Source organism: Xenia sp. Carnegie-2017, unplaced genomic scaffold (genome assembly GCF_021976095.1).
Source record: "Xenia sp. Carnegie-2017 unplaced genomic scaffold, XeniaSp_v1 HiC_scaffold_24, whole genome shotgun sequence".
Classification (NCBI taxonomy): domain Eukaryota; kingdom Metazoa; phylum Cnidaria; class Anthozoa; order Malacalcyonacea; family Xeniidae; genus Xenia; species Xenia sp. Carnegie-2017.
The window spans coordinates 16,963,173-16,984,166 of record NW_025813487.1 but is presented as its reverse complement, the minus strand read 5'-3'; the positions used below and the strand labels follow the sequence as shown (position 1 = coordinate 16,984,166).

The 20,994-nt window shown below is 34.7% G+C and overlaps 5 protein-coding genes across 5 annotated transcripts; 3 read left to right on the top strand and 2 right to left on the bottom strand.

Moving 5' to 3' along the window:
• Positions 1 to 1,453: 1,453 nt before the first annotated feature.
• Positions 1,454 to 5,543, top strand: LOC124451383 (N-acetylglucosamine-6-phosphate deacetylase-like). Its single transcript, XM_047001997.1, has 9 exons — positions 1,454 to 1,791; positions 2,944 to 2,982; positions 3,067 to 3,230; positions 3,393 to 3,559; positions 3,645 to 3,773; positions 3,882 to 3,989; positions 4,224 to 4,345; positions 4,553 to 4,703; positions 4,981 to 5,543. The coding sequence occupies exons 1-9, from the start codon at positions 1,572 to 1,574 to the stop codon at positions 5,168 to 5,170; spliced, it is 1,290 nt and encodes a 429-aa protein (XP_046857953.1). The 5' UTR covers positions 1,454 to 1,571; the 3' UTR covers positions 5,171 to 5,543.
• Positions 5,397 to 7,753, bottom strand: LOC124451387 (E3 ubiquitin-protein ligase rnf146-like). Its single transcript, XM_047002003.1, has 2 exons — positions 6,524 to 7,753; positions 5,397 to 6,407 (listed from the first exon to the last, which is right to left on the bottom strand). The coding sequence occupies exons 1-2, from the start codon at positions 6,597 to 6,599 to the stop codon at positions 5,659 to 5,661; spliced, it is 825 nt and encodes a 274-aa protein (XP_046857959.1). The 5' UTR covers positions 6,600 to 7,753; the 3' UTR covers positions 5,397 to 5,658.
• Positions 7,754 to 8,488: 735 nt separating this feature from the next.
• Positions 8,489 to 9,672, top strand: LOC124451390 (meiosis-specific nuclear structural protein 1-like). The gene has a single exon (XM_047002005.1). The coding sequence runs from the start codon at positions 8,582 to 8,584 to the stop codon at positions 9,308 to 9,310; it is 729 nt and encodes a 242-aa protein (XP_046857961.1). The 5' UTR covers positions 8,489 to 8,581; the 3' UTR covers positions 9,311 to 9,672.
• A 3,101-nt stretch (positions 9,673 to 12,773) lies between these two features.
• On the top strand, positions 12,774 to 17,060 carry LOC124451385 (myb-like protein X). The gene is made up of 7 exons (XM_047002001.1): positions 12,774 to 12,976; positions 13,951 to 14,017; positions 15,227 to 15,312; positions 15,408 to 15,497; positions 15,580 to 15,627; positions 15,756 to 15,860; positions 16,207 to 17,060. Exons 1-7 carry the CDS (start codon positions 12,908 to 12,910, stop codon positions 16,771 to 16,773), a joined length of 1,032 nt encoding a protein of 343 aa, XP_046857957.1. The 5' UTR covers positions 12,774 to 12,907; the 3' UTR covers positions 16,774 to 17,060.
• Positions 17,061 to 17,995: 935 nt separating this feature from the next.
• On the bottom strand, positions 17,996 to 20,727 carry LOC124451386. Its single transcript, XM_047002002.1, has 10 exons — positions 20,522 to 20,727; positions 19,868 to 19,986; positions 19,651 to 19,784; positions 19,453 to 19,532; positions 19,326 to 19,374; positions 19,169 to 19,259; positions 19,021 to 19,093; positions 18,822 to 18,951; positions 18,397 to 18,522; positions 17,996 to 18,296 (listed from the first exon to the last, which is right to left on the bottom strand). Exons 1-10 carry the CDS (start codon positions 20,605 to 20,607, stop codon positions 18,186 to 18,188), a joined length of 999 nt encoding a protein of 332 aa, XP_046857958.1. The 5' UTR covers positions 20,608 to 20,727; the 3' UTR covers positions 17,996 to 18,185.
• Positions 20,728 to 20,994: the final 267 nt, after the last annotated feature.

The window sequence follows — 20,994 nt, the reverse complement described above, 5'->3', positions numbered from 1 at the left end:
CTCTCTCTCTTCTTTTGTGAAAACGATCCAACATACTCTATTATCTCTAAACTGCAGTTCCTAAAGATCAATTTAGGAACATTTCCTACTTATTTGATGTTTTTGCAGGAAAGTTATATTTTTATAAACTTTCTCCCTGTCCTCCTATCTTTCGTCAGACTGTTTAAATAAAACTTTAAAACCAATAACGATAGTTCATACCTTCACTTTTATCCGTTTTTAAAGTTAGACTTTTGCAGGTTATTCTTTGTTCATTATTTAAATTGTCGTCCATTTCTTTTCTTCCAACCAAAGTTCAAGAGTTTTCAGTTTTTTGGTCCAAATGGCTAAAATGAAATGCATAAAATAGTTATTTAACAATAACAAACGATGATGCACATTATGAAAATACTGTATACAAAAAATGAAAAAGCTTAAAAATATCAAAAAAAAACTATCATTTTATCCAAATTCCTCAAAAATGCGTTCCCGTTGATGTATATTGGCATAGTCTGGTTTGCATAAAAGTAAAAATAATGAGAAACATTAGTCCCGAAAGTTGAAAAGCGAGCGATCGGTTTTAAAGAGCCTCAATTTTATTTCGTGCCAAGAAAACGAGAGATTCTGACGACACAAAGTCTCCTTGACCTACCTTGCATTGTCTAACAGTACGAATGACGTCAACTTAGAGTATTTTTTAAACTAACAAACGTCAACACTTGTCGTGTATGAGGTTTGAAGATGTCGTTTTATGAAACTCTGTTTGGCAGTCGTTACTATGAGATAAAAATGCGGAAAAGTTGATTTCCAGTCAACAGACGCACCGGACACTGAAGACTAACAAACTAACATGTGAATATAGTGTTTCACTGCATGCACCAAATGAAATCATGTTTTGGAAAACTGAGAATGCGTTCGCCACGATTGCACGTGTAGTAAACGTGCCAATCTTACATATCACGCGTTTTCTAAATCTTCGTTTTTTTGACGTAACAAGTTCAACCTGTTAAGCCCCAGTAAATCGAAGGGTTTAAAACAAGCGGGAAAAGTCGGGTTTCTCGGAAAGATCTTAACATTCTTCAACAAATGTATGAAAATATTGTCTTAGAAAGTCATGCCATAGTTGCTTCAACTCACGCGATGTTCACGCTTGCGTCTATTTTTCAATTTGTTTATCACGAGAGGTCAAGCAATAACAACTATTTTTTATTGAAGTTCATGGTCAACACGTGTAGAGAGAAAATGCGTTAAATACTGCATTTCTTCTTGGTTTATAAGTAATGTTAAATATTTCATCAACAAAACTATTTAATCAACAAGTTGTCCTAGATTTTTTCCTTTTGTTCCAAGACGTAGTACAATAGCATTGTTTAAATCCTATCACAGGTTATCCAAGGTGTCGCCCTGCGGGTAATAACAAGATCCATTTAACACGTGAACTTCAAAAGATACAACTATGAATAACAGCATACGATCTCAAATTGTTCATTTTAGAGTTGACTACGTTCGAGCGAAGAGTAGCGAGAACATTTGTTCGACAATTTTCTTCTCAACACTTTCACTTCAAAAGTTTTAATCGCGTCAAAGAAAAGATGATGAAAAACAACGTCTTGATTTTCGCCGATCATATTGTTTTCCCCAAAGGGGAAATCAGAGAGGGACCGTTTTATGTTGTCGCTAAAAATGGGAAAATCACAAAGATATCAAAAGCAGAATCGTCTATCAATTCTGTGGCGCAGTGTGAGAGATGCGATGCTGTTCCATGTCATCTCCTCGCTCCAGGTTTTGTGGACATTCATAACTATGGCTTAGGTAAGAAAACTGGCAAGTTAAAAATCACTATTCTAAAATTGGGTTTTAACTTTTCAAAATTATTGAAGTTGTATGGAAAGCAAAGCTTTTCAATAACCTTCGTCGATAGTGTTTGTACAAATATTATAAGTACTTTAACATACATCTGCACTTTTTTCAAAAACATCGAGATGCATTGGGGTACATGAAGGTATTTTGAGGAGTATCTTGTTGCATTTTTGTGCATTACGTGGCACACATAAAATAGAAATTCCAGACAAACAAACTGCGCGATTGCATCATAGAATATCGTTGACGAAAACTGTTAAGAATTTACTGTTCAAACAATGAAGGCAATAACAGACGAGACCTTTAACCTCAAACTCGTAAAACAAGTTTCTCAAGAAGAAGTTAAATAAATATAGCAAATAAATCAAAAACAGACGACATGATATTTACAAAGACACTCTAAGGTCTTAATTGTAGGGTACACGATCTAAATGACGACAATTTGATCGTGCTGCGAGCCATGAAAATGTGGAAAAGTTTTTCAAGCACAGCAGGGCGCAGAAACTTGTCAATAAATCATAAACATTGAACGACCTTGAGTTTCTAGAGCATTTTTACAAATCAATTGAAAGGAAATCATCATCGTCTGCGCAAAATATGCTAATGAGATTAACGAACATTTGAAAGACATAAAGCCTGTTTTAGCAAGCCGAAAGTCTGATGGGAAAATTAAAATCGAACAAAAATTCAGCAGATTTTGTCTCGAGATTCCATATAAAAAGCTTAAGTTCTTGTGAAGACGGAAATCTTATATTAATCTTTAAATGTGACTGCTGAAGCTAATTATGAAAATAAAAGATGAAAGCTCGCGCATGACTAATCAATGACCAACTTCAAGAAGGAAATTGAACTAAGGAGTCAAATGACTTGCCGATCAATTAACTACCCAACAGAGTCCATACTTAATTCACGTGCCTTTATGGAAACACTTCATGATGCACGAGACAGAAATACAGACTGTTCACGTGTAATGTTTCGCACTCATTTTTTTCCCTTATCGAGTATAGAAAAAAATTCTTATGGACAACATATTTCCCGTAAAGACTAAAGGTCTATGAAAAGTAATCTTATCTAACAACCAAATCAATCCGTATCATTTTCTAGGAGGCAGTGACGATATCCTCGATTACTGGAAGAAACCAGGTAAACAAATATCAACTGTAATATTACTTTTTTTATTTAAAAAAGCGATTTAATAGAGCTAATTTGAAAATACACGCGATTTAGAATATACCTGCGCAAAGGCTGTCACAACAGGTACGACATCATTGCTGGCGAGTGTCGTCTTTCCCGAGGAAAGAGATGAAGAAACTCGATCATTGTTGAAAAAAATCACAAGCAGAATTGGCGATAAAGTTGCTGGAGCTGTGATCGAGGGCGTGCGGGCAGAGGTAAAGTAGCAGTAAACAGGAAGCACAGTACTATTTTTAACATAAATTGATCAGACGATAAGCCTGTAGTCAGTCACGGTGAGCTATACTTGTTTACTCTTATGTAACCTTAAAGACATGAAGAGGGAAAATATTTAGTCAACAAACGACTTTTTTTTGCAGGGTCCATTAATTGCTGATTTCGGTGGACTACCAAAAAGCTCAACTGAATATGGAGAAAATGAATTTGGCAGTCTGTTGGACTCAATGACCCAGCTTAAAATAATGACGATCAGCCCAGGTGTTGCATCTCAATTGAATTATGAACCAATCAAAATGATTCGCCAGAGGTAAACACTTACTTCACAGCAGGAATAGAACTTTGCATTGACATGACGTAATCTTGGATTAGACATGACGTCATTATTTTTTCAGAAACATCCTTCCGTCGCTTGGTTATGATCGTGAAGCTGACGAAGAAGCGATCCTTGATGCTTTATCTATGTGTAAAGACCAACAATGTCATATAACACATTTATTTAACGTCTCAACCTTCCATCACAGGTAAAGTACAATGATATTTAGAAAGGAGCAATTCAAATACAGAAAAAAGATAGCCATGTAGGAACACGGGTAAAAATGAACATGAACGACTTATTTTTTTGCGAACAGAAATCCCGGGTTGGTCAATTTTGGATTACTTGACAATTATCCTTCGCAAGCAAAATACGCTGGAATTATTCCACCAACAGTAGAGATCATCGGCGATATGATACACGTGTAAGTATGGAGATGCAGGGTTATCGTTAGTTGCAAAACACGTAAGAAAGTTACTTTTATCCCCAGTCGTCACTTCTATCCACAGTAGTCACTTCTATCCCCAGTAGTCACTTCTATCCCCAGTAGTCACTTCTATCCCCAGTCGTCACTTCTATGCCAGGTAGTTTTTAAAAATCTAAAGTTAGAGAACAAAGATCTACCATCTTCACAAACTAACACGAGATTAACCTGCAGGCATCCATTCGCAGTGAAACTGGTCTTAAATTCCCGTAATTGGAGAAACATTGCGTTCGTAACAAGTGGCGTTGGTTATCGCTCCCAACTTCAAGAAACAATTAAATATGGTGGCCAAGATGGTAAGTAAGAAAAAACACCCAGAATCATGTACAAAAGTAGACAAAATCTTGTCTTCTTAATTTTAATCATCGCTCACAGTTCTGCCAGAGATGTTCAGCATCTCGGTAATATAGCAATTCTGCGTGATGGACTTATGTGAATGTAAACATTTCCCCAAGACAACCATTGTTTAATATGTGCTTGATCATACATGAAAATTGTTTTAGTTAAAGTGGAAGATGATGTCGTAAAACGATGCGATGATGATACGATTGTGGGAAGCTGTTGCAGTATGTTGGATATCTTCACGTCCTTAACTAAGAACTTTGACGTTTCCATTGGAAAAGCTTGCATGATGCTTTCAGAGAATCCTGCTAGGTGAGAAAATAAACACGAAATAAAGGCAACACACAGATGCCAATGCACGCATTTATAATTGCAAAGGAACGCGAAATAACTTAAAGAATTTAAAAGTATTCACCTTCTGAAAAGAACCTCATACGGATCTTTAGTTAAACGCTTACCACAGATTGATGGGGTGCATGTGTGTGTGTGAAGGATCTTTTAGTTAGATTTCACAATGGACTGGGGGGAGGAAGGGTGTATAGAGGAAGCTGAAGTTTCATTATTTCACGATTTCTTATTTTCTTGCTAGAATTGCCAAACTCGATAATGTTGGCACGATCGAGGTTGGAAAAGACGCCAACTTCATCATGTTCGATCATAACTACAACCTTACAAAGACATTTGTTGATGGACGTATGGTGTTCAGAACAACATCTTGTAAAAAGAAAAGTGTCATTTCTACAGAGAGCATCGAAAAATCTGTTCAACTTATCATGTAGACAAGACATGAACAAGATTACAACATGATGAGCTTAGGTGGCATAGCGAAGATGCTTGCTTTGGCGAAGAAGGGGGGTGGGGTGGAGGCTCAGATGCAATGAAACAGGGGGGTGTATTTCATAAAATAAATGTTTGATGATGAGCTGAAAGTTTGCAATATTATACTTCGTAAAATGATAGCTTTAAATGAAAACCTGACGACAATAAATAAAATGTTAAAATAAATCAATAGTTAGTTCATTTTAATTCAAAACATCTGGTGTAAATTACAAATGACTTTATCATTAATCTGGCCGAAAATTAGTAATTTTATCACAGCAGATTGTAATTAATAGAGGAAAGCATTAAAAACAAGAGTATTTTTTTTATAAATATTCTTTTTTTATGAGTGTTCTATGTTTTATAACCAAACCAATGAGAAATGGAGATCTTGTTTAAAACATCTGCCAAAAGCTCATGATTTTATACATATCTGAATGTATCAAAGCTACGGAGTGTTGTCTGTTTGAACAAGACAATTATTACGATTTTCATCATCATTGTCAACAGATCCAATCACCATTCTTTCTAATTCCGCACCAGCAGTGGATAAATTAATGTCAGTTGGCATTGGTCTTTGAATGTTGAAGAACATATCCAATCCTTGATTGTTTGATGTTGGTCTTTGTCTGTTTGAGACATTATCTGATCTATCATTGTCTGATGTTATTCTCTGCCTGTTTGAAAGATTGTCCAATCTCTGAGCTCCGAACCTTACACCAGCAACACCTTTCTTCTCCGCATCAACAACATCCCGTTTAATTCTTCGTTTGCGGTTCAGTCTTCGAAACTGCACCATGTTTTCAAAATCCACAAAATATGAAAATCCCGCAATAAGAAGTTCACACAGTCTCTTTCCTTCCTTATGGGACTTCTCAATTTCAGCCGAGGATGATCTATCATACTGCCACCACCCATTTCGTCCTTCATAATACCACTGATATCCATCTAATTCCTCTGATGACTCCTCATGTGCTTCATTGTCTAAGGAAACTTTTGGATCAAGATGGACAATATCAGGATTGTCAAAATATTTCAAATCAACATCTTTCCTACAAAGGGCACATCTTCGGCTACGAAATGCAACGCCTTTTATACAAAGAAAACAGAATATATGTCCACAAGTAAGCTTCACTGGCAAGGTACACGTTTGTAAACAAACAGGACACTCAGGAATATATTGTAAATCTTCATTTTCTACAAAATAATGTAAAAAGGATAAAAAATAAAACGCCTATCAAGGAATGTAAACAATTAAAAAAATTAAACACTGTCCATGATAGCTATGCGAATATTTTATCGTTAAACATTACCAATTTTTTCTTTTTCTACATCCATAGATTCTACACGTTCTTCTTTCTCCATCCCTTCAACTTCTCGCTCAGCCATTACCGAATAAAGTCAATATTTTGAAAGAGATTCTCAAACTCATTTAACTGAAAACCACTATCACTTTCGATGATAAACGATCGCTATGTTTGTCGGGTAAAAAATGTCGAACAAGCATCAATTTGGCGAATATTTTAACAATGCAATTCAAGAATATTTTCCATAATATCCAAAGCTTAATTACAGCCCAAAGATTTCTTTGACTAGCTGTTAAACGTTCTATATAACTAAATATAGACGAAATGGTAATAAAAAGAATGAAATTTCTAGAACTCCTTAAAGGAGTTTTGTACAGGAAATATTTAACGCGACAAATATTTCCAGTAATCCGAACAAATCAAACGATTGAATGCAATGAATCATCACGAATTATGAAACAAAATTGACAAAAGTTGTCTCGAATTTCAAGCAAAAACAATGACGTTTAGAGAATCTTTAAGCAGTATATGAACTACAGTAATTTATATATTTTATCTAAAGACAAGAACGAGCTGCCAAGAAGAAATATGTATTGTTTGCAATGGCTTTTACCGTTGTTGTTGATACCTAAACCAGCGAACTTGTTCCTTCTTCAGCATCACTCAATGTTTATGACTTTATATTTGGCAAGTTTCTTCCTTGAACGCAGACCTTGTACTATTTGCACGATTATATTTATTGCCGCTATCGCCTTAATGTGCTACAGTGGCCTTGGGAATTGTTTTTTTTATACGGAATGCGACGCAACTACGAGATAGTGTATGTACACAACGAAATGAAGAACTGAGTTGGCAATGTTTTAAAAGAGTTTGTGATACGAGTCTGTATTGAAGTGTGTAATTTTCTTGGTTTAGCGAATCATCATATGGTCCTGAAGTGTTTCTCTTAAATGTACAGTTTGATAACGTTGTATTGCATGGAATGTGGGATATTGAAACCGTCTGACTGTTTAAGCTCGTGTCAGCTCGCAGTGTCATGAAGACAAAGAATAGACGGAAGGAAGACGAAAGAAACGCCAAGCTAAAGCCAAATGAAAGTGATTTCTGTTTATGCTTTCCCAATATAACTTGATGTCGTAATGCTGAATAATAGTTCAGCCGAAACTTGTCAATTCATGAATAAAGAATTAATCACTCGTCGAATTATTTTTAGAATATTTAATTGTGATTTTTTCAGTGTTGAATAAATTTAACGAGCACATTGCTAAAGCTGTGGAAAAACTTACTTCTTATAATATATGTGACCATTAAGGTAAAACTCTTATAACTTCCTAAAATTAATAAATATTATCATCAACAGATCTCGTTTTGAAACATGATATGTGGTGGTGATAGTATTGTAGTCGTTTTGGGGTCAAAGATTTCTAATAAACCCGACAATGAAGAAGTTGGTGAAGTAAATTGTTTGAACCCGGGAGTATCGTTACATGTTTGTAAATGTAGATCGTCCAGGTTGGTATAGCCCTGAGAAGGACTGTTTTTGTTGTTGTTAACTGACGTTTCGACAACCTTAGCGGTAGTCATCTTCAGAGTCAAAATGACCAGAGTCAAAATGAGTCATTTTGGCTCTGAAGATGACTACCGCTAAGGTTGTCGAAACGTCAATCAACAACAAAGCAGTCCTTCTCACGACTGATCTAAATTTATGAAAAAGAAGAGTGTTTAAACCAGGAAAACATACCCATATAGAAGGCGCGTGGGAGGTAAAAATAAGGTTCTTTTTCAAGGAAACCTTGAAATTTACGTGATATGAAAAAAAGATTCCCCGAAAACAAGGAGACAATACATGGAAGTCTGGAAGCCACTAATAACCCAGGGGGGTGAAGTTGATCAAATAACAAACCGGAAACAACGAGGAATTTTGTTACGTAGTAATTTAGAAACATGATCACCTACACAAATTACGTCCAACAGAGTTTTAAACATTTATTATTGTGAAGGCAACAACGCCTATAATTTCGAATTCAATCACCGCGATTTATTTAAATTTTTTTTGACAATAGTATGGAAAAGGTTAAGGAGCGCATCAGACTTTTAAAAGATAAGATCGAAGACGCTGAACAACGAGAGGCTGACGATGCATTAGCGACGAAAGAACTTGAGGCAAAGATTGATATACTGGGCGGTGAAAAGACGACTTTATTGAGCAGAATAAATGTAGTGAAAGCGGATTTACTTAAAGTGAAAAATCAGCTGGATGAAAAGGAAACGAAGCTAGATGACGCTTTAGCAAGAAATGAGAATTCAGAAATACGTGTGAAAGAGCTAGCCGATACCGAAGTGGATGGTTATGAGCGCTCTGATAAGATTGAGAGTACTTTGAAGGAGGCGGCCATTAATAAGGAGAGGGCTGATCACATGCTGGTAGAAGCTGAACGAAAAAGCATTCTTGAGCAAGAATTGGTGCGTATAGAGGAAAAATATGAGAAGGAACAAGAACGCGGCGATGAGTTGAAAAAAACCTTAGATGGCTACACAGATCAAATGCGTGACTTGGAAGAGAAAGATCGCGATGCCTCTGAACGGGAGGATGTTAGTGAAGATAGAATGAAGTTTCTGGAATCACAAATTCGTGTGACATTGAGCTCGGCAGAATCACATGAACGTGAAGCAGTTAAACTAGAGAATTTAAATGCTACATTGAACGATGAAGTCAAATCCTTCAAGGAGAAATACGAAAATGTACTACGAGAAATGGACGAAGGAATGGAAGATCTTATTAACGACGATTGACTTCATTCGTCCATTCAACTACGTCTTCATTGTCTCTCTCTATGTTCAATTTAACAATACGAATTTAAATGATGGCATATGAATCGTTGAGTTTAAGAAAATACGATAGTTTATATTTCAGGTGTTATAGATATTTAATAGATAGAAGATATTGCTCAGAACTGTGGAAATAAATTCAAACAGAAGCACACATGATAATTAGTCATCCTTGGATAATACTCATTGTTTTTACACTATGAAATGTGATATGCAATTTAACAGTGATTATACGTCCATCATTATGAAAGAAATCTTGATTGTACACATATATTTTACGTGTTGTCAAGTTAATTAGATCGCTTTACGCTGGATAAACTTTGAAATGTGCACTAGAAATTCTCCAAGTATTTGTAATTGATCCTCGCCTTCTCATATGATAAACACATTTGCATACCAAGAAACGGCTGCGTGAGATCAATTTTCAAAAAAATGTCGTTAATGATTGACTTACTGAGGGATTTGATCCGAAGTACCGCGCAAATGGATTGTAAATGTACATTCCAAACGTTTCACAGCCGATAATTTGAATCATAATTGTCGTGATGTTTATATAATGATCTCAGGTTTGCTGTAGGAGGTGTGCTCGAAAAGTCTGTGACGTAACAATGAAAGCAAAACAGAATGGAACTCGAGTTAAATAATGAAAATGAAATCTTACCTCAGTCGCTGTAATGTCTGGTTGAGTGATGCAAAATGGTCGTTTTTTCTACTGGAAAAAAATTGCCAATTGTTAGTCAAGAATGCATTGCAAACTATACAAGAAAACTAGATAAAGTATAACATATATTTAGTGATAATATGCGAGATTGAATTGAGAGAGTGAAGAAGGAAAATATTTAGATGTCCACAATATACTGGTCGATACTTTAAAGCAATAAGTTACTTTCCCATTCTGTAGAAAATCACATACCAGAACAGACCACGAGCCAAAAATTTAACTGCAGTTATCACTAACTACTGTAGTTAACTCCTTAACTGCGTCGTTATATCTAACTACTTTTTAACTGCAAAAATTGTTATGCAACAGGTCACAGATGCTTAGGAATTGGGAAATCATAAACAAGTAATTTGTGGCATCGTAAATGTGATGGGACTTTTATTGTCTTTCAACATAGTCTGTTATTGTCATTGATTACAGGATATATAATGAAAAAGATCATAAGATATCAACTGAACCGAAAGAGCTGTATGTATACAAAATTCATTTCATGGCGGAAAATTATTTGGTTATGTATACACCATATTAGAAAATAAGTGTCGAGTTATCCCTCATACACCTCAGGAAGTTAGTGTAAAAAAATAGTTTAATACAGCTTGATAAAACGTTATTTTTTGCATACATTCAAGTGAAATAATCTGAAGACTAAAGAAGCTTGGACACGCAACACTTTCGGACAAAACAATACAGAGACTCGATAAGATTTTACTCATGTAATTAATCACTGTCAACCTTTTTTGTGAGACAAGTTGTCATCTAATATACCCTTGTAATCACGCAAGCATTTCAGTTGATAGAAAGATTTCGTAGTTGTCATGTTGTCATGTTGTTATTTGTTATTTCCTTTTTACGTTTATAAGTCTATTTTTAATGTGCAGCAAGTAATTTTTTTGAAATGTTTACGTCAGCTTTTGCCATGAAAGAATCGTTTCAACTGAGAGATTTTTGAAAGGGGGCGATCTTAATATGTCTCAGTTACGTCAATCGTTGCATTGCCTTGATAGCGGAGAAGGAGTCCCAAAAATAAGTCGTAACTCAAAGTTTTGCCAAGAGTACTTCTGAAACCAATAGCGGGGATGGACGGTTAGACAAAAATACAGCTGCTAAATTTAGATTTTAGATTCAAATTAAATTCACCATACCATTGGTTATAAAGTTCAAAAAAACATCATACCAATAAATGGAAAATTGTCATGTATATATTCATCATAGCCCAGAATTCGCCCCAGTCTTAAAGGTTGTGATATGACGAAAATGACAACGTTGCGTGATCAACAAAAAACAACATAATGCATTCAGTCACTCCCACAAAACAATGCTCTGTGTTAATATTAGTTTATCGCTTTGTACAAAAACGTAAATAAACAGTTCAATCAAATCAAATAATGAATCTCCCGTTTTTTCTAGAAGAACAAAGAATGCCTTTTAATGTAGTCAAAAACACAAACAACGGTGGTCGGGGTGTGTGTCTTTTATGATAATTCTCTACATTCCCTGTTGGGTTTCATTTTCCGTGTCTGGTTCTAGCAGGAGAAAGGAGACATACCTAAAATCTCTGGGAGTGGAGCTTTTAGTAAGTCTGATTGTTACACAGTTATCACTAATAAGGCTCAATGAATCACTGGTAATATATTGTTAAACAATAACGCCTCTTTATTATAAGGCTTTTTTATCTGACGTTGACTTTGTCTTCAAATTTAAATCAATGAATGACAGAAAAAGTTAAAGTGAATGTTTTATGAAAGCTCGTTATAAGTCGTGTTGTTCTTTTATTTCTTCATTCAAATGTTTATCACGCTAGAAAGAATTATAATGTAACGGCTGGACAACTGACGCATTACAAAATTGCTCACAATTTTTTAATTACAAAGAGAAAGTCAAGACAAAGAACAGAAGATCTCAATAACGGATCAAAGTTAAAAATTGGTGCAAGAAAAGCAAATTAAAACATTTAGAGACAGTTAAAGCGATTGTTTCTTTAGAGTACCTTACATAAAGATCATCACACAATCAATCAACGCTGTTCTGGATCTTACAAAACTTTGTACTAAACCAAGTCAAATGCTCTTATTTTAACAAAGTATAAACCACGATAAAAACCAAAGTAGCTACATATTTATCAGAGAAGAGAATGTCGTGCAAGTCTGCATGAAATGCAATAAAATAGCTGATTACTGATTATCACGACATCATTTAAGCACATTACCTAAAATGAATATTTATATACGTATCATTTTTTGACATACCAGTGCTATAAGACGTTATCTTTGCTATTGAATATAATTGAAGGAGTAATAAACTCTTCATTTGTTTAATACTGTTGGAATTATTCAAACCATAGCAAATACGGACAACAGTATGGAACAACAGTTTATCAACTTCAACATTTGGACACGGAGTGGTTCATCCCCCCCCCCCGGAACTTAAAACGCGACGATGTAACACGCTAGATGCACGTGTTACGAAACAACATGGGGGAAAAGAAGGTTTATACACCTACATGAATATCATTATTTGATGAATTACTATTGGCTAAAAAGGAATTGCGTGTTGGCCAAATACGTTTTTCCTGTACGAAATTACTTCTAGCCTATCCAAAATATCCCCCGTCGGCATTTACTAAAGAATATAATTAGGGTATTAAAAAACAGATAAAGGATTTTGACAAGTAGGCGGTAACAGTATGTAAATGAAACAATCAAAATGTAAAGTAGGCTAACGAATAAAGAGAGGTACGTGCTAGTCTAGATGTGCATATTGACTTGTCGCGCAAGTTGTCAACATCAAGTAAAAAAAGTGAGGATTGATTTAAATGCATCCGAGTTTGAAACTGACTAAAAATGGCTGGAAAATTCTTAAATCTTTGGTCGTTAAGAAGCGTTACTAAAGTAGTCGCTGTTGTCATTATCGTAAGTAAAATAGCATTTACTTAACTGACTGATTTATTTTTTTGTTGTTGAAGCTTTTGATAAGCTCGTTCGAGTAATATTACACTAAAGAAAAAAAAGCACATATGATTTATCTTGGATTTCTTTACAACTTCTATAAAAACATGATCGATTTTATGCTTTTTGTAAATCTACACAGTTTTATTTTTTCGTGTTAGGGAAGTGAATTGATAGCTAAACAGTAAAAGCATTCTTCAAAATTATAATTTTGTTTCCCTTCATTTTAAATGTTACTTTTCGTTTTGCATTCTTATCGTGAGTTGATCATTCAACAGACATTATTTGTTTCAAAATAACTTCTTACTGTTTTGATAGAAATGATTCATGTCGTTTAGCTTAGAAACATAATCTCAATGTTTTATTTCGAGAGGACATCAACATTATACACACAGTCTAAAAACATGGACAAAAATAACCATGGTAACAGCAACAAGGTAGAGCCCCCATTAAATGAGCAGATCTCCCTTACTTCGTGGTTTTTTCAAAATGGACAAAAAAGTTTCTTTGGAGTGTAGAAAGAACTTACATTGTTGTAGTGTTTGATATTTTAAGCAATAGCACTTACAAGTATAAAAATAAGTCATAGTTTATCATGAAGCTTTCACGTGTTTCCAGCACGCGTAATTCAGGATGCACAAGGAAGTACGTGTTTCTAAGAAGAAACCACCCATAGCCAAACAAAGTTATGGGTTGTCTTTTCAATATATCCCTTACGTCAAAAAATGAATGTTATATAACGAAATAGCAAGTTATGTAGCAACCAAAAGTTTTGGAAAGTAAAATTTTCAGCTTATATAAGGCTGGTCATGTTTCATGCTATCTTCGGGACGTGTAAACACGCATGCACGCACGCTATCCAATCAGCTTACAACATTGTTCTGCAGGAAACAATCAAATTAACGCATTTGTTTATTTTTTTCGTGCTGCTTTTGTAGACAATAGTCGCTGTTATAATTTACGATACAAGAGAAATACCACAACGTGTTGAACACGATAAAGATGGTAGGTAAAATAACCGAAAATAGAAGGCAAAACTAAAGCTAAAAACGCGTCATTTTCAACTTTGTAACCAGTTATATAATTTTCAAAATATGGGCGCACAGGAAACGCATGCTAATTTTATCAAACAAAGACGTTGTTTGCCTGTCGTTAAGGTAAAAACCTTAACAAAACGACGACACCGGCGATGTTGGTCGTTGTTTAAAATGATTTTCCTGTCTTCAAAAAAACACCGAATATAGCAAACATAGTAATGATACATAATCATACATTAAATATGAAACCAATGCATCGACATTAATGTTAAAGATCGTCCAGCTGCTTCTGGAAAAAGAAAATAGCTAATGTTTGCAAAACTAATGTCTTTCTGGTGGATTTTTATTAAATTGAGTCGAGAATCATCTTTTTTTATTTCGTGGATTTAGATTAGTTGGATAAACCAAAATCACTTCGTTTATTTCTGTGCGAAGGTCTTTTACATTATAAATATTCACTTCCTTACAGTCTCAAAGTTGTTATCTTTTTTTCGTATGTTAACGATACAAAACAAAAGCGCATGTTTATATTTAAAACAGGAAATTAGTGCCGGGCATTTTAAATTTTCTCAATTTATATTGGATGAAAACAAGACAAAATGATCAGAAAATGTTTTAAATTGATAACAAAAAGTAGATTTGTCTATATCACTTTCAAATTTCAGCGTTTCGTGACTAAGATGTTTCACGTCTAACATGGATGCACGAGATTTATGCATCATTTTAAAGATAATAAGTTAATTGCAACTTCGAAATGAAAAGAGTACAACAATTAAGGTTCAACAGACCTAATCCAAGCAATTAAAATGTAAAGTTCGTTGAAAACAAAGAGAAAGACGTCTGGACAATCTTGTGCACACTAACTTGTCGTGTGAGCTTGCAACGTGAGCAGAAACGAGCAAATGTTGAAACAATTCTTTGTCTCAAACTGACCCGGGCAATTGTGTGGATAATTTTTCACGTGAACACGCTAAAAGCGGAACATTTATAAAATTACTTCACGTGAACACGCAAATTCGCCCCTTATACACAGTTTAGTCAAAAAACAAGTCACGTTTGGATCGTCTATTCATAAAGTTAACATATTTTATACCAATTCTTATAACTTCATCTTAGCTACAGAAGACAAGAAGGAAACATGATACAACTCAACATAGCAAAATCTTTTTTTGATTAGAGTGGGAAATTTGGAGAAATGTCGACTTTTCTGTCTCTGTTGTATCGCTGGCATTCGCAAGTGTTCTTCTTTATGGCGCAATTACGGTTAGTTTACACAAAACAGAAATGAAATAACATATTTATGAAACATCAATGTCATCATGAGTATAATGAGAACGTGTTTATTTTACTTCATCAAGGAATTTAAAATGTTTCTTCTCCTATGGATGATATGGAATGTCATCTTAGCAGCATTTTGGACCGTGTTTCTAGCATTGAAACAGGACGAAGTACGTATCGAAGATGAAGCAATTGAAAATACATGAAATCATTTGTGAATACGAACTAACATTATTCTTCACTTTTTAACAGCTTGTTGAATGGGAGAAGACATTCCGTATTGTGGCGATTATCGTAATGGTATGTTGACGTCGAACATGTTAAACATTTTAAATTATCTCACGCAACCTTGCTTCCACTCAGTAAAACGTTTAAATGGTTATTTCTAAAGTTATTTTTAACCAACTTTTTTTATTTGTCATATGTAGGCGTTAGCTGAATTGCCCGTCATCAACTATTATATTTTTCTTCGAGTCGAACACAAAGATGGCGACAAATCTGATTTATCTTGGGTTGAATCAAAAAATGAAGAAGTATGTGCCAATACCATACTTAATAATTTCTAGGCTAACGACATTTTTGTTAAAAGTATCGAAAATCAAGAAGCATTATCTAGCTAACATTTCAAACAAGAACCATTTATGATTTATCGTAAAGATGTTGCATTAAATCTTAAGCAGAGTGTTCATCGAATGCATGAAACAAAATGACAGAGCTTATGTGTGCCTCCTTTTTTAAAGCCTTCAAACCAAATTAACTTTTAAACACTCCAAATCGACGCTCGGTCCATAATGTACAAAGAAACCGTCGCTGAAAAACACGGACCCACAGACCCAACACTTATGAATAAAAATGATAAGTTTACATTTTCTCCTACAGATGTACCAAAGCTTGAAGGAAAACCGTTCGTTTGTTTCACTAAACTCCATGTTTATTGGCGACCTGAACCAAAGTGGCAGTCAAAACAAAGCTTATCAATCTGATTCGGGAAGAGAGTCGATGACTGATTCATCATCGTTGGAGGAAGCTGTGGAGATGAAACAAGATGAAAACGATGGTAGCGATGACAAGAATGAACATGATACAAATGACGACGTCAATTCTGAGACAAGTTTTGAGATTTCTGTTGTCGTACATAAAGAAGAAACAATCTCGGCTCCGGGGTATGGGAATGATTCCGAACGTGATGTAGAAGTTGGCAATACAGACAACAATGAAGATACAAGTCAACAATCGATGTCAACAAAGACAGACCAACAAGAAGCGACTTCACAACAAGAAGCGACTTCACAACAAGAAGCGACTTCCCAACAAGAAGCGTCTTCACAACAAGAAACGGCTTCACAACAAGAAACAGCCGTGAGTCTTGACAACAACGAAACAGAATTATCCAGCAATAAAACAGAAAATAACGACGAAAGCAACTCGCCAAACGAAAAGATTTGAAATCAACACGAAGAGGAAATTACCAAAGCAGCAGATAACATGACGAACACAAACAAGAAATACAACCTCACTCTCCAAATTTAACCTTCATATTAGAAAAATAGTTCGAGATAAGAAGCTCATTAGTGCTGCTGTGATAGAATGTAGAAATTCTAGAGAATTATCTCAAACAGAACCTTACTGAACGTTGTAGTAGTATAATCATGAATTGTACATTAGCATAAATTAATTTATATATAATTATTGTAAATATATTCATTTTCAATTAAAGGTGTGAACAACACAAATTATTTCCATTACTCCTCTTAGCAAAGAAACCATCAGACCCGGAAAATGAAATCTTCAGAATATTTGGTAATCCACTAGTATTGCATAGTCAAGTTATTTACATTAATGCAATGGTATAAATGATATAGTTCCTGTAACATGTTATACAAAAGTTTGTGATGAAAAGATACGGGAGTAGGTAGGTAATTAAAATAAACAGAAAAGTTTATTTGCAGTCAAAGGAATCACCTTCCTTCTCGCAACCTCTCAGGTAAAAGGCTGAAACCAGTGTTGCCAAACTGTATGCAAATTTTATAATAAATTTGGTTTGTTGAACTAAACCTCATCCACCAGCTTTAGACAGTTGCAAAGTTCAGAACAGGGGGGGGGAGTGTTTAAGCACATTCAAACTAATCTTGTAAAAAATACACATATGATCACACTAGCTGAGGCGCTTGCTGAGTCGCTGAAGTTATATAAAGGTATTTAAAAAAAACTATGTCAACGCTTAAGACCTTTTTTAAAATATAATGATGCGCACGTGTTGTCGTACTGGACTTTGCTTTTCTCTTTATGTTGGGCCCGGAAACACAATTAATTTAACAATATTAAAACTTACTTACAAGTTGAAGGACCAGCAGTAGATTTACTGCGCCATTAACACGTGTTCACAGTGAAATCCAACAACGAACTCGTAAAAATTCCAATGTTTTAATCCATAAAATACAACATTATTAGCTTAACTCGTTTAACCTTTGGTACTGCCAGCAATTGAGTCGTTTTCGACCACCTCTTTTGAGAATTTCCTGCATTTTATCCACAATTAAAGGAGGAATACCGGCGGTACGAAAGTTTTTCGCAAGTTTCAAAAAATAAATTTCCCGGACGAAGCCTACGCCCAGGCTCCACGCATCGACAAGGCAACCCGCAATTTATGCAAATTACTGCTGAAAGATGCGTTGAAAACAACGTTTATTCAATCACATATTATATGCTACATTTGAACATGATAGTAACTATAATACATTCAAAATGGTTACGTATATTTTGAATAATTTAATCCACTATACAAAACAACTTATTCATATTGAAAATTATGTGACATACGTAGATGTTGATATCATTTATTGTGCTACAGAACAAAACTACTTATTTCTAACATGACTCTTAGAGCCACTTGAACTCTGCACCTTATCCATAATTTCTTTTTCACTGATATCAGCGTGGCGATTTGCAAATATCGTCACATGAGCAGGCTGAAGGACAAGTCAAGGATTAAATTTCAACATTAAGTATTTAAAAATCTATCAAGATGCATTTTAAACTATGCTAAAATATTCAATGAAGCAAGGATACATGAAATATTTTCTCCAAGTCTGCTTTGTGTGTGCTTATTCTTGCCTTAACCATTGGTTTTACATTGTCACCAACCCATTGAATGTACACAAACTTAACTGTCGATATATCATCCACAACATCAGTCTGAGAAATTACAAATTCAATTCAATAAACATTTGATTAAACTTTATAAAATCATATGCCAGTATGCTCACACACATACACTACTAAGTGAGGTTTTAAAATAAGCTCAAAATTATTCGTAGACAGCATTTCACTCCACTGAATGCTTAATTTGAAATATTTTGGAGAAAACCCTACCCTAGCTGGAGAAAAGACTTTGCCAGTGATTACAGAGAGCAAGATTTTTAAGTTGCACTCAGTTAGTGTGAGTGCGAGCAAGCTTTTAGAATACCAGTGATAGTATTTTTTTTTCAACTTACAACTCTACATAGTGCATAGGCCACAATATCATTGGTCAACACTTCTATAATTCCATGTATACCATTATCTCCTGTCCCATGACAAACTAAAGGTGATTTAGGGTTACCATCTTGGTAAACAGCAACAAACCTTTAATTAAAGTATAAAAACTATACAATATCAAGAAGATATACTTGTTTGCTATTCTTAGTAACTTACCAGTTTGTATTGGATGAATCAGAGCGTACATCAGCCACTGCGTCAGTTATGGAATCATCAAAGTTCAAAGATGCTAAAAGAAAATTATTGTGCAACAGTGGGTACCAAATATCTTTTGGAATTGACCAGATGAAGTCAATCAACATACCACCACTCTTTCCCTGAACTCCCACAAATCCGGAAGTGACCTTCTTCTTGGTATTGCCAGTTTCATAACCAGTAAAGCCACGATCATAAGCCTTAACAAAAACTGAATTAAAAACTAATCAATAAACATGTATCTACGAAATGATGAAAAGACAAACCTTTCTCTCCGTAGCTTGATTCTTATCTAAAACTTTGTTTTTTGTAAAACTAACATAAGAATTAAAAAAAAGATACATATATTTAAATACAAATGACTGACAATGCTTTGAAGACAATGTTGCAAACCTGTTCTCTTCCACTTTGTTCATCAATAATTCATGATCTAATTCTGATCGATTTTCAGCCTCAATAAAAATATGATGTGGCTAAAAAAAGAAAATAATCTTAAAATCCTAATGACATTACAACAGAACATACATTATTGAGGGTATGAACTAAAATGAAACTCTTAAAATTACAATAAAAAAACTCTTCTCTTCTCACATGAAATCTTTTTTCAATGCTCCCATGGACTACACCATATTTACCACGTTTTGTAAAAGGAACCTCCTTTCCATTCCAACGAATGTAGATAAATTTCACCGTAACACTTTGATCAACAGGTAGTTCAAGGCGAACTGTAAAAAAGTTCATGGTATGATCCAATGTTATCCCTCATAAACAAAGTAATAAATCAACTTATATCCTACAATATCCATACCTAACCCATACATGACTTTATTATCTTCTAAAAATCCTTTCATTTCCTCAACACCGTTGTTTCCTGATGCTAAATAGGCAATAAGGGATGGGTTTCCATCGGCATGATGGGCCAAAACCCTAAAAATGAAATGTACAAATGGAAAGTTACTTCTACAACCACCTTTTTTTTGATGCTGGATGTTTGTAGAATTTCCCTTCATAACTGTATCAAATGACTAAGACAATGCTCAAAGCCTTAATTGCACTTTGACATGGATATTTGTATGCAAACAGCTCATTAACTTTCACAAAAGATGAAGAGGTTACATGCAAAGAAACTGCAAATAACAACTGTTCATCAAATATGTAAAAAGACGTTAAATGGACAAATCAATATAAACAAACAAATCGAATTTATCTCATGTAATCGACTGAATACAGTATACTTAAATATGGAAAATATTACAATGAATTAGAATCTAATTAAATGTTCCATTTATAAAATTTTCTAGACAAACTAACTGAAAAGAGCCTGCACATATATATTTACATTGACTCAGCTGTATGCCTGAAGCCAAAACTTCATAGTTACACAAATCATGTTAAGTCATATGCTTCCAACATTACGATAAACTATGCGAGACAATTAAACTGTATCGATTTTGAAACTTACCAATTTTTATCACAAGAATCTGAGCGACAATCTAAAAGCGCTTTCACGAAATCGTCTTCATTCTGAAATACTGCTTCTGTTGACATATTTCTTGGTATATTATTCGTACAAAATAAAGGTTAAAAGATTTTCGGCTACTTATAACAATAAACAACTCCTATTACTGGGAAAACCATCTGTTATAAAAATCAATAATTAATTTGCATTTGTTCAATACTGAAGTGGTGTTGAAGAATTTACCCAGCCCAAAAATAATTTCACGGGAGTAAGCGTCATTTCCGGTGAGAACAGCATCCCAAATATGGAATTAATGAAGGAGCAGACAGGAGAGTTGGTGAATACGTATGCAATAGCAATGAGGCTATTTCTATGAGCCGGGACAACTAGCCAGTGACCAGTCACTATGGCCCAATGCTAAAGACGGGTACCAGAAATTCGCCCTGGCTGCTCTAGACTTGCCCTAATGACCTAAA

Bases quoted from the DNA above. Each gene is read 5' to 3' on its own strand.
- LOC124451383 (XM_047001997.1), top strand. From the start codon at position 1,572: ATGATGAAAAACAACGTCTTGATTTTCGCCGATCATATTGTTTTCCCC. The intron at 1,792-2,943 runs GTAAGAAAACTG...ATCATTTTCTAG, and splicing joins CATTCATAACTATGGCTTAG to GAGGCAGTGACGATATCCTC. The intron at 3,774-3,881 runs GTAAAGTACAAT...TTTTGCGAACAG, and splicing joins GTCTCAACCTTCCATCACAG to AAATCCCGGGTTGGTCAATT.
- LOC124451387 (XM_047002003.1), bottom strand. From the start codon at position 6,599: ATGGCTGAGCGAGAAGTTGAAGGGATGGAGAAAGAAGAACGTGTAGAA. The intron at 6,408-6,523 runs GTAATGTTTAAC...ATTATTTTGTAG, and splicing joins TGTAGAAAAAGAAAAAATTG to AAAATGAAGATTTACAATAT.
- LOC124451390 (XM_047002005.1), top strand. From the start codon at position 8,582: ATGGAAAAGGTTAAGGAGCGCATCAGACTTTTAAAAGATAAGATCGAA.
- LOC124451385 (XM_047002001.1), top strand. From the start codon at position 12,908: ATGGCTGGAAAATTCTTAAATCTTTGGTCGTTAAGAAGCGTTACTAAA. The intron at 15,498-15,579 runs GTACGTATCGAA...ACTTTTTAACAG, and splicing joins TAGCATTGAAACAGGACGAA to CTTGTTGAATGGGAGAAGAC. The intron at 15,861-16,206 runs GTATGTGCCAAT...TTTCTCCTACAG, and splicing joins TTGAATCAAAAAATGAAGAA to ATGTACCAAAGCTTGAAGGA.
- LOC124451386 (XM_047002002.1), bottom strand. From the start codon at position 20,607: ATGTCAACAGAAGCAGTATTTCAGAATGAAGACGATTTCGTGAAAGCG. The intron at 19,260-19,325 runs GTTTGTCTTTTC...GTTTTTGTTAAG, and splicing joins ATCAAGCTACGGAGAGAAAG to GCTTATGATCGTGGCTTTAC. The intron at 18,297-18,396 runs GTATCCTTGCTT...CTTGTCCTTCAG, and splicing joins ACTTGGAGAAAATATTTCAT to CCTGCTCATGTGACGATATT.